This window comes from Salmo salar, chromosome ssa12, assembly GCF_905237065.1.
Source record: "Salmo salar chromosome ssa12, Ssal_v3.1, whole genome shotgun sequence".
NCBI lineage: Eukaryota > Metazoa > Chordata > Actinopteri > Salmoniformes > Salmonidae > Salmo > Salmo salar.
Window position 1 is genome coordinate 67374785 of NC_059453.1, and position 12494 is coordinate 67387278.

The following is a 12494-nucleotide window of genomic DNA, read 5'->3' on the forward strand; positions in this document are numbered from 1 at the left end:
TTTCACTTTATTTCCCTTCGTAACTTTGTTTCTCTCTCTTTAGGCTCAGGAGCGTTTCCAGAGCTACCCTCCCTGGGCATTGGCCATGTGCTTCTCCCTCATTGTGGTGGCCATGCTTCCTCTCCCCATCGTCTTCATCGCCCGCTATTTCAACCTGATGTCCGACGGCTCCAACAAGCTGTCCGTCTCCTATCGCAAGAGCATGATGAAGGACATCTCCAACCTGGAAGAGGTGGACGAGGCGCGCTTCATCCTGGGGAAAAACCCAGGAGAGACGCCCTCGCCTAAGCCCCCATCCCGAGCCTACCTTGGCCCCCCGGGCACCAACCCCCTGGAAAACCCTAACTCCCTGTCCCCCAACAGCTGCTACGGGACAAGCTACCAGAACGCCATCAGCCCACAACCCCCACCACCCCTATCACCCCCACCACCACTGAGTCCGATTCATGATCACTGTCCATCTTCTTCATGTCCCTCCCCTAGCCTGACCCTAGATCCTTAACGATCTCTCCCTCCCAGGCCATCTCACCCTCCCAACCCTACAGAGTCTCACCACCAGGGGGTGCTGCAGCGCTTCCCAAAACTCCACAACCACCACCCTCACCCACTGAGTGACCCTTATCGCAGGACACCCCTCTCCCCCTCTCCCTTCCTTCCCAGCCCCAGAGGTTAGAGTTTACTGCAGCAGAGGTGGCTGCCACACAGGCCTCTGCTTGGACAAGGAACTACATGTTCAGGTGTCTGAGATGTTGCAGTGGTATGTATCAATCCCTACTGGAGTGTATGCAATGCTGGACATGCAGTATGTTTTGGTCTAGATCAGGGCTCCCCAATAGGTGGCCTGCGGGTGATTTCATTTTGCCCCCCCCAATTTTTATAAACAAAAATGTTCATTGTTGCACATAAAATCATCAGGAAATCAGCTTAAAGAAATATGTTCCTAAGTATTCCCACGGATAAATAGAGGCATATGTGATCGTATCCCAATGTAATCAAGGTTTGAAATGATTCTGTTTTTGTCAAATACTATATCTGTTTGGGATTCTTACAGTCAATTTGCAGTGTAGAAATTATTTCTAACTATGTTCCGGCTCCCCGACCATCCGCTCAAGGAAAAATCGACCCACGGCTGAATGTAATTGGGGACCCCTGGTCTAGATGTTTTTAGAGTGATAGGAGAAGAGGCTCAATAGAGATGGACCCAAGAAAATAATATTTTTTTTTCCCCCTCACACATATTGATAGGTAATAATAATGACACTATAAAGTACGAGATTGACAGTAACCTAATAACCTCATAACAGGTTAACATTTGCATAATATTTGGCCCCTAGGGAGTGTTATATGGTCTGCTTTTCATGCTTATTGTAGACAGAGGTCAGGGGAATGTAGAGGAACCTCATATTTACATTGCCATTAAGTGACAACTGAATGTGAGTAGCTATATATGTTTGTTGCCGGTTTGAAGCCTTTTAAGCATTGCAGTTCTTCATGTCAGTCCTCTATACCATATTATAGCCATAGAGTGTGGTAATGCTTTTCCTTTATTTTATGTGGAACATTTCCTTGTAATTTAGTGAGCCACTGAAGCACTTGAGTGAACCACTGCTCTTGACACACCTCATTTCGCTTCAATGCAATACCTGCTTCAGGGCTTTGTAAAGCCACTGTCTTCATTGTCTATTTGCTAGTTTCGGGTTGGGGGGTGGGGCTGTACATTTACAGTTGACGGGGGGGTAATAAAGGCCCAGTTCAATGTGTAGGAGTTATATAATGTTACTTCAGGCTACGCATAGCTGGTGTATTAGAAACTTCAGTACCTCCACCAAAGAGTGAAAACTAGATATTATATTAAGGACAGACCGTCGACTACAGTCGTAGCCAAAAGTTTTGAGAATGGCACAAATATTAATTTCCACAAAGTTTGCTGCTTCAGTGTCTTTAGATATTTTTGTCAGATGTTACTATGGAATACTGAAGTATAATTACAAGCATTTCATACGTGTCAAAGGCTTTTATTGACAATTACATGAAGTTGATGCAAAGAGTGAATATTTGCATTGTTGACCCTTATTTTTCAAGACCTCTGCAATCCGCCCTGGCATGCTGTCAATTAACTTCTGGGCCACATCCTGACTGATGGCAGCCCATTCTTGCATAATCAATGCTTGGCGTTTGTCAGAATTCGTGGGTTTTTGTTTGTCCACCCGCCTCTTGAGGATTGACCACAAGTTCTCAATGGGATTAAGGTCTGGGGAGTTTCCTGGCCATGGACCCAAAATATCGATGTTTTGTTCCCTGAGCCACTTAGTTATCACTTTTGCCTTATGGCAAGGTGCTCCATCATGCTGGAAAAGGCATTGTTCGTCACCAAACTGTTCCTGGATGGTTGGGAGAAGATGCTCTCAGAGGAAGTGTTGGTACCATTCTTTATTCATGGCTGTGTTCTTAGGCAAAATTGTGAGTGAGCCCACTCCCTTGGCTGAGAAGCAACCCCACACATGAATGGTCTCAGGATGCTTTACTGTTGGCATGACACAGGACTGATGGTAGCGCTCACCTTGTCTTCTCCGGACAAGCTTTTTTCCGGATGCCCCAAACAATCGGAAAGGGGATTCATCAGAGGAAATGACTTTACCCCAGTCCTCAGCAGTCCAATCCCTGTACCTTTTACAGAATATCAGTCTGTCCCTGATGTTTTTCCTGGAGAGAAGTGGCTTCTTTGCTGCCCTTCTTGACACCAGGCCATCCTCCAAAAGTCTTCGCCTCACTGTGCGTGCAGATGCACTCACACCTGCCTGCTGCCATTCCTGAGCAAGCTCTGTACTGATGGTGCCCCGATCCCGCAGCTGAATCAACTTTAGGAGACGGTCCTGGCGCTTGCTGGACTTTCTTGGGCGCCCTGAAGCCTTCTTCACAACAATTGAACCGCTCTCCTTGAAGTTCTTGATGATCCGATAAATGGTTGATTTAGGTGCAATCTTACTGGCAGCAATATCCTTGCCTGTGAAGCCCTTTTTGTGCAAAGCAATGATGACGGCACGTGTTTCCTTCCAGGTAACCATGTTTTACAGAGGAAGAACAATGATTCCAAGCACCACTCTCCTTTTGAAGCTTCCAGTCTGTTATTCAAACTCAATCAGCATGACAGAGTGATCTCCAGCCTTGTCCTCGTCAACACTCACACCTGTGTTAACGAGAGAATCACTGACATGATGTCAGCTGGTCCTTTTGTGGCAGGGCTGAAATGCAGTGGAAATGTTTTTGGGGGATTCAGTTCATTTGCATGGCAAAGAGGGACTTTGCAATTAATTGCAATTCATCTGATCACTCTTCATAACATTCTGGAGTATATGCAAATTGCCACCATACAAACTGGGGCAGAAAACTTTGTGAAAAATGTATATTTGTGTCATTCTCAAAACTTTTGGCCACAACTATACATCCTGTACATACACCATAGAAATTAATTAACGGATCACCATCAATTTCAGAGGAGGAATACAGGCAGAAATGCACTGTATAATGTGCTGCTATTGATGTAGAAGCTGAAAGAAGAATAGTTCAGTCAGAATTACAAATGGTAGAGATGAAGCTACAAAATGATTCCCTGACAGACACAAAACTTTTTTGACGATCTCATATTATGATTCCGTTTAAATTACTACCAAGCACATAAAAGGCACAATTTCACAAATAGATTGACATAACAAATCATTTTAAATAATTAATCAACACAAGAAAGATTGTAGTATGTAGGCACAAACTTGAATGGGCACAAATATGAATGCACAAATAGAGTTGTATGGGCACAAATAGGATTGTACTACAGCCAATGTGATGATTAAGGCACAAACTATGGTCATGGCAGACCAATATAACTGGAGCTGAATGTACAGTACAAATAAAAAAGCAGCATGAATTGATCCCTTTAAGCACAAATAAAACTCACCACTTCACCTTCTCTTATGTTCTACATTAATGGACCAAACAATGTGGCAATCACTATTGGACCAAATCAGATCAAAGTCGGATTGTAAGGCAGTCTCAATTTTACTGAGGAATATAAACCTTCTAATGGTTGGTCCTCAAATCTCTATTTATTGATACTCATAAATAGAACGGCAGTGCTTCCTGCTTTAATCATGTCTGAATTTAAACCAAGAGCAATTTTCATTTGACTATTTCAACCCTCTTATAGAAGTGAAGTAATCAAGCCAGATAGAGAACTCATCCAATCACACAGTGTTAGTTTAGTCTGCCGAGACCTTTTCCCGTAAGCATTTACTTACCTTCATTACACACTCAGCAAAGATTTTAAACATGCCGTTGACATAACTCAAAAGTACAGGCTAAATAAGGAAGCACATTCTCCCCACAACATAGCCCAATTTCATAAAACTATACTTGGCCTGTCACTCTTCTCAATTGGTTTACAAACTGATTCCATTTTAGCTAACTTTATTTTTTTAAGAGGATTCCTTTATTTATTTTTTTAGCACGATGTTCAAAGCCATGGTGTTGATGATTAAATTGACTATATTTATATTGCTATATAATATTCTGTGTATGTTGGTGTACATGTTGGTGTACATTTCATTGTATATTTGAATATTTCTCTATTTTGTAGCTGGTGTACCTTATCTGTGATTATGGGAGTGTAAAAGGAGTGGGAAGATGGTTTGGGGGGGAGTACAGTATGTTTACCTTGTGGGATCCCAATGTAGACTTTGTGATGGTATATTGTCGAACTCTGGCGAGCTCTGGTTCTCATGTGTTCCTCTCTCAGCTGCTTATAGAGAGGTGTAGCCCTCCAGATAAGAACACATGGATAAGCATCTCCATACAGTAGGTTACTGCACTATCCCACCAGTCTTTGGTTTAAGTTCTAGTCAAGCTTTGTTTTAGTCATTGGCCTGGAGCCAGTCGCTCTTGTTATTGTACCATGTCGAAATCCCTCACTTTAAAACTCTGTAAATATTAGTGTCTGTAGGATTCTACAACCAATAACAATCAAATTATTAGAAAGATAGAAAAGAACTTGTGAAATATTTAAATGTCTTAACACTGCAGAACTGTTTTAACAGGTCATGTGGAAGAAAATTCTATTGAATGTGAATATGAAAGCACTTTTTCACTTAAAATCTAAAATAAGTATTGTTTTGTTTTTGTTTTGTCTGCATATTGGTACGCTCAATGTTTGCCCTAGCCTGGGTACAGTCTGTGTTAAAGCAATATCTTATTATATATATTATACTGCTGGAGCTACGGGATGGGAGGCTAAAACCTCTATAGGGAAAATGAATAGTGGTTAGAAACTGCCCCTTTGTAGCTAAAGTGTTATAGTGAATCTCAACATAATATATGAGTGTGTGGATATGTGTATTTGTGTGTGTGAATCTGTGTTAGTGTAGTTTTCTTCTGATAATAAGTGGGTGCAGGGCCTTACCAAGCACTCTCTCTTCAGTCATGATGATTGTACAGTACTGAAGCTACATGTGAAAAGAGTAATAATGATTTGTGGATATAGCTGCACATATCAATAAAGAATAAACAACCTGGGAGTGATTTGTGTGGAACTTTTAGGACAAGATATACAGTTGAAGTCGGAAGTTTGCATACACCTTAGCCAAATACATTTAAACTCAGTTTTTCACAATTCCTGACATTTAACCCTAGTAAAAATTCTCTGTCTTAGGTCAGTTAGGATCACCACTTTATTTTAATAATGTGAAATGTCAGAATAATGGTAGAGAGAATTATTTATTTCAGCTTTCATTTCTTTCATCACATTCCCAATGGGTCAGAAGTTTACATACACTCAATTAGTATTTGGTAGCATTGCCTTTAAATTGTTTAACTTGGGTCAAACGTTTCGTGTAGCCTTCCACAAGCTTCCCACAATAAGTTGGGTGAATTTTGGCCCATTCCCGACAAAGCTGGTGTAACTGAGTCAGGTTTGTAGGCCTCCTTGCTCGCACATGCTTTTTCAGTTCTGCCCACAAATTTTCAATGGGATTGAGGTCAAGGCTTTGTGATGGCTACTCCAATACCTTGGCTTTGTTGTCCTTAAGCCATTTTGCCACAACTTTGGAAGTATGCTTGGGGTCATTGTCCATTTGGAAGACCCATTTGCGACCAAGCTTTAACTTCCTGACTGATGTCTTGAGATGTTGCTTCAAGATATCCACATAATTTTATTTCCTCATGATGCCATCTATTTTGTGAAGTGCACCAGTCCCTCCTGCAGCAAAGCACCCCCACAACATGATTTTGCCACCCCCATGCTTCATGGTTGGGATGGTGTTATTCGGCTTGCAAGCCTCCCCCTTTTTCCTACAAACATAACGATGGTCATTATGGCCAAACAGTTCTATTGTTGTTTCATCAGACCAGAGGACATTTTTCCAAAAAGTACGATCTTTGTTGTAAACCGTAGTCTGGCTTTTTTATGGCGGGTTTTGGAGCAGTGGCTTCTTGATGGCTGTGTGGTCCCATGGTGCTTATACTTGCGTACTATTGTTCGTACAGATGAACGTGGTACCTTCAGGCGTTTGGAAATTGCTCCCAAGGATGAACCAGACTTGTGGAGGTCTACAATCTTTTTTTCTGAGGTCTTGGCTGATTTCTTTTGATTTTCACATGATGTCAAGCAAAGAGGCACTGAGTTTGAAGGTAGATCTTGAAATACATCCGCAGGTACACCTCCAATTGACTCAAATGATGTCAATTAGCCTATCAGAACCTTCTAAAGCCATGACATAATTTTCTAGGAATTTTCCAAGCTGTTTAAAGGCACAGTCAACTCAGTGTATGTAAACTTCTGACCTACTTGAATTGTGATATAGTGAATTATAAGTGAAATAATCTGTCTGTAAACATAGGCCAGGGTTGTCATGGTCACCACAGCCCACCAGAAGCTGATGGGGATGTAATTAAAAGGAGTGTGTGCATTCGAAGTTGGGTCTTCAGGGTCACCATGTACTCACTTTGTGTAGTATTCCAGGGTGCTGAAGACAAATATACCAATAGTGAGGGAGACAGCAAGGAGGCAGAACTCTTGAACGCTGGCCTTTAGTGTGTAGACTATCACACGTATGCCCACCATGTGGCGCGTCAGCTTAAAGACCCTCAGGATCGTCACAAAGCGCAGCACACGCAGGAAGCCCAGGGCATTACCGCTAAGCCCCACCTCCAGGAAGAAGGGCAGGATGGCTACAAAGTCAATGATGTTCAGTATGTTCTTTACAAACACCAGCATGTTGGGACAGCAGGTGAAACGGACCAGGAACTCAAAGATGAAGCACACCACACAGACGCCCTCCACCAAGGTGAGAACAGGTTCAGTCACTATCTTATAGAACTTCACCTCTTCGGTGTGGTTCCCCTCCATTTCCAGCTGTGTGCGGTTGTCTATCATGTGAAAGCTCTCATGTGTCTCCAGACAGAAAGCTGTGATGGAGAGGAGGATGAAGAAGAGGGAAACAAACGCAATGACCTGCAAAGGACAAGGGGATTCATCTGACTTTGAGTGGATCATGTCATAATGATTAAAGACACAAACAACACATAATAAACCAGGTTGAAAGTCTGATTTATTCATTTCTAGGTTTGATTTATGTGTTGGACACAATGGTATCAAAAAGGCTGTTGATCAGTGAGATTGTTAGGCTTGTGTGTTGCCTCCTAAACTGACTCAATCCCATGGCTGCTGTTTCATATGGAGCCACGTTACCTTCCATTTGGGTGACATGACTAGATGGGAGTTACATGAATGAACTTTTTAAGGGACTCTGAGGGTGAATCTCAATTGTATTTTCTTGATTCCTCACATCCTCTCTCCTGATTTCCTTCTCAAAGTGTATTGGAGCAGAATATCTGAGGTTTGTCCCCTGTGAACCTCTCCTGCAATGTTTTAAGGAGGCAAGGAAAGAGGATGTAAGGAATCAAGAAAATAGAACTGATATTCACCCTGAGGCATCACTTCTGGTGAGGCTGCTTTTAGTTATTACCCTCTCAGCCAATGGAACAGCCTACTGGATAATCTGAGGGTAGCAGAAACATTGGATATTTTTTAAAGAAAACTTGAGATGCACCCTTTAGCCTTGCTTTTCCTTACTTTAAAATGTTGGTTCATACAACTACTTTTGTACTAGTTGTTATTATTGTCCTTCACTGTCTCCGATTATTATTATTTCATTTGTATTTGTTTTAATTACTTGTGAAGTGAATTGTGTTGCTGCAAGGCAGCAATGAAATGTGGTATAAACATTTATTTTGAGTTGCATTTGTATTTATTTGTATTTATTAGGGATCCCCAATGCAGCAGCTACTCTTCCTGGGGTTCAAACACATTAAGGTGTCACGTCCTGGCCAGTATAAGGATTAATTGTTATTGTAGTTTGGTCAGGACGTGGCAGAGGGTATTTGGTTTATGTGGTTCGGGGTGGTGTTTTTTCTAAAAGGGCATTTGATTTAAGTATTCCGGGGTTTTTGGGCACTGTTCCTTGTTTACGTATTTCTATGTTGATCTAGCTGGTTGTATGTCTATGTTTGGTTAATTGGGGTGGACTTCCAATTGAAGGCAGCTGTGTGGTGTTGCCTTTGATTGGAAGTCCTATATTAGTTGGGTGTGTTTGTCTGTGTATTTGTGGGAGATTGTTCTGTGTTTAGCCTTGTGCCTTGCCAGACTGTTTGTTGATCGTTCTCTTTTTGTTATTTTGGTGTTCATTTTGGAATTTATTAAAAGTCAAGATGAGCATACACATACCTGCGGCATTTTGGTCCTCCTTAACCAACGACGACCGTGACATAAGGCACTTATATCACACATAAAACAAAAGATAAAACAGTACATCATCTAACATTTTTATACCACAACATATCTACAATACAAAATGTATAGTACGTGTCTGTGTGTCTCTTCACAGTCCCTTCTGTTCCACAAGGTGTATTGTTATCTTTAAAGAAAAAATGTGATTCTACTGCTTGCATCAGTTACCTGATGTGAAATAGAGTTCCCTGTACTCATGGTTCTATGTAGTACTATGCGCCTCCCTTAGCCTGTTCTTGACTTGGGGATTGTGAAGAGACCTCTGGTGACATGTCTTGTGGGGAATGCATAGGTGTCCGAGCTGTATGCTAGTAGTTTAAAAAGACACCTCTGTGCATTGAGCTTCTCAACACTTCTTATAAAAACAAGTAGTGATGAAGTCAATCTCTCCTCCACTTTGAGCCATGAGAGATTTACATGAGATTTACAATATTAATGTTAGCTCTCCGTGTACATTTAGGGACCAGCCGTGCTGACCCGTTCTGAGCCAATTGTAATTTTCCGAGGTCCCTCTTTGTGACAGCTGACCACGACTGAACAGTAGTCCAGGTGCGAAAAAAACTAGGGCCTGTAGGACATGCCTTGTTGATAGTGTTGTTAAGAAGGCAGAGCAACGCTTTATTATGGACAGACTTCTCCCCATCTTAGCTACTGTTGTATCAATATGTTTTGACCATGACAGTTTACAATCCAGAGTTACTCCAAGCAGTTTAGTCACCTCAACTTGCTCAATTTCCACATTATTTATTACAAGATTTAGTTGAGGTTCAGGGATTAGTGACTGATTTGTCCCAAATACAATACTTTCAGTTTTTGAAATATTTAGGACTAACGTATTCCTTGCCACCCATTCTGAACTAACTGCAGCTCTTTGTTAAGTGTTGCAGTCATTTCAGTTGCTGTAGTAGCTGACGTGTATAGTGTTGAGTCATCCGCATACATAGACACACTGGCTTTACTCAAAGCCAGTGGCCTGTCATTAGTAAAGATTAAAGGGGGGGACTAGATAGCAGATACCATTATGTTGGAGAGGCTTCCATTGAAGAACACCCTCTGTGTTCTGTTAGACAGGTAACTCTTTATCCACAATATAGCAGGGGGTGTAAAGCCATAACAAATCTGTTTTTCCAGCAGCAGAGTATGATCGATAATGTCAAAAGCCGCACTGGTCTAACAGAACAGCTCCCACAATCTTTTTATGATCAATTTCTCTCAGCCAATAATTTGTCATTTGTGTAAGTGCTGTGCTTGTTTTTTCCAAAAGTTTACTAAGGGTTGGTAACAGGCTGATTGGTCAGCTATTTGAGTCAGTAAAGGGGGCTTTTTTTTCTTAGATAGGGGAATGACCTCCAGGCCTGAGGACACACACTTTCTAGTAGGCTTAGATTGAAAATATGACAAATATGAGTGGCAATATTGTCCGCTATTATCCTCAGTAATTTTCCATCCAAGTTGTCAGACGCTGGTGTCTTGTCATTGTTGATAGACAACAATAATTTTTTCAACTCTTCCACATTTGCTTTACGGAATTCAAAATTGCAATGCTTGTCTTTCATAATTTGATCAGTTATACTCAATCAGTTATACTGTTGATATCACATACACTATCAAGCATTGCACACATATTATCCAGATACTGACTGTTATCACTTGGTGATCTATAGAGGCTTCCCACAAGAATGGGCTTTAGGTGAGGCAGATGAACCTGTAGCCATATTATTTCAACAGTATTTAGCATAAGATCCTCTAAGTTTTACAGGAATGTGGTTCTGATTATAAACAGCAACTCCTCCACCATTGGCATTTCTGTCTTTTCTATAGACATTTTAACATGTTTTTGGTTTTCTATTATGATTATCTTGGGTATTTAAAAGTATTATGGAGCCTTTCCTGGACACACCCCTTTTTTCCCATGTTCCCCTGTCCTTTAACTATTTAGTTTTTTTGCAGTGTGGGTCCACTAGGCCTCAGGTACGGCAGTACCTTACAGTTTACTGACCGCTACGCAACGTCTTTGAACTAAGAAAGCTGCTGCTAGTCTATATATTGTGTTTACAGTTTAAATTTGATCGCTTTGAGTTTGTTCATCGATGGAATACAGCCTACGAAATTACCCTTTGTTTGTTTTTGCACTATTGGAGTTTTGGATTCCCTGTTCTGTGGTTGCTTGGAAGTGCGTCTGACTATGGCATCACATACCTGTGTCCTCAAGGCAAGGTTGGAATTGGATTAAGAATTGCCTTCATACATGTGCATGTGCACATCTTATCAAGTGTATGTGTGCCTGTGTGTGTGTCTTTTCCCAGTCCCCGCTGTTCCATAAGGTCTATTTAAAAAAAAAATCTGATTCTACTGCTTGCATCAGTTACCTGATGTGGAATAGTGTTACCTGTAGCCATGGCCCTATGTAGCACTGTGCATCTCCCATAGTCTGTTCTTGAATTGGGGATCAAAACTACAAGAGGTCAAAGTGGCTTTTTTTTCATTAGGAGAGAATAAATAATACACACCTTGGCAACCATAGACAAGAATGGGTTGTCAAATAGAGCCCATATTTTTGGTTTCCACCTTTTGAAGCAGCTCTGAGAATTTGGTGGGTTGTCTTCAACATCGAATCGATCTTGAAACTCTTCATTGTGGCGCACATTTGAATCAGAAGGGCCTCTTCGGCATCCCTATGCTGGCAGAATGTTATCCAGCAACAAGGTTCCACGGCTGCCTCGTCGACCTCCCAAAAAGCCAACTCTTCTTCAAAAAGCGGACCGTAGACATCTGTTGGACAGTGAAGCTTGCCGGTTCTGTAATAATTCAAAACATTGGAGAAAACACCTGGATGTCTGTCGAAGAAGAAGTCAGTGAGGTCATGGTCCATCAGTTTAGCTGAACGGGTACCGGACAAGCTCTTGAGAGTGCCCATGTAAGTTTCATGATGCATGCCACCAACATTGATCACAACCTTTTTCATGACATCCTGTTTTCCGTCCCAGTCTTCCCCTAGACATGTTTTCGATGAGGTCATGGCGTGGGTCAAAGTATGGCCCTGAGAGGACACACACATTGAGCAGATCAGGACTTGGAGAGAGAATAGCACGTCCAGGAATGTTGTTTCGCCTACGGTCCTTGTTTGCACCAAAAATGTTGAGAAGATTCAAAATGTATTTTAGGCCCAATGGTAAAGAAAAAACACATTGGGACAGGCTATCCGCTCTCTCTTTTGGTAGTTCAGTTTGGGAAGAAACCATGAATCTTCCTTTTATTTATCAGTAGCCCACCCTGTAGGCAGGCCCCTGACTGCATTCCAAAGTGCCACCCCTTCTGTCAGTTAGGGGTACAGCCACATTCTTGCCTATTACCAGGTTTCTATACAACTTGATTTGATTTCAAAATAAGTAGGACATCCAAACACAAATCTGTGGCAAATAACAACCTTTGGAAGACAGTTTTAAGGCAGTTTCTCCATCAGTGAACAACTCTTGTCACTTTCACCTTTACTGCAAGCATTAACAGTATATAATAATAGGAAAATTAATAGGAAATTAATTGAAGTACAAATGGTTGAAAAACCTTTTGAAGTTCTTTGATCTTTAACATTGATTAAACTTTAAATCTTTGAAAAGTGCAAGTGTAAAGCAGTAACTACTGGACTAATGACCCCATCCTC

The 12494-nt window shown here is 41.5% G+C and overlaps 1 protein-coding gene and 1 pseudogene across 2 annotated transcripts in view; one reads left to right on the top strand and one right to left on the bottom strand.

Moving 5' to 3' along the window:
• LOC106565665 (sodium-dependent neutral amino acid transporter SLC6A17) overlaps window positions 1-2295 on the top strand; it is a 29500-nt gene extending 27205 nt beyond the window's left edge. Inside the window, exon 12 of one of the 2 annotated variants that reach the window (XM_014133010.2) lies at window positions 44-2295. In XM_014133010.2, the coding sequence (XP_013988485.1) occupies window positions 44-502 (459 nt within the window). In that variant the 3' untranslated portion in view covers window positions 503-2295. The remainder of the gene's footprint in view (window positions 1-43) is intronic. The other variant, XM_014133014.2, reaches the window with a different exon arrangement.
• On the bottom strand, window positions 677-11852 carry LOC106565688 (potassium voltage-gated channel subfamily C member 1-like; annotated as a pseudogene).
• Window positions 11853-12494: the final 642 nt, after the last annotated feature.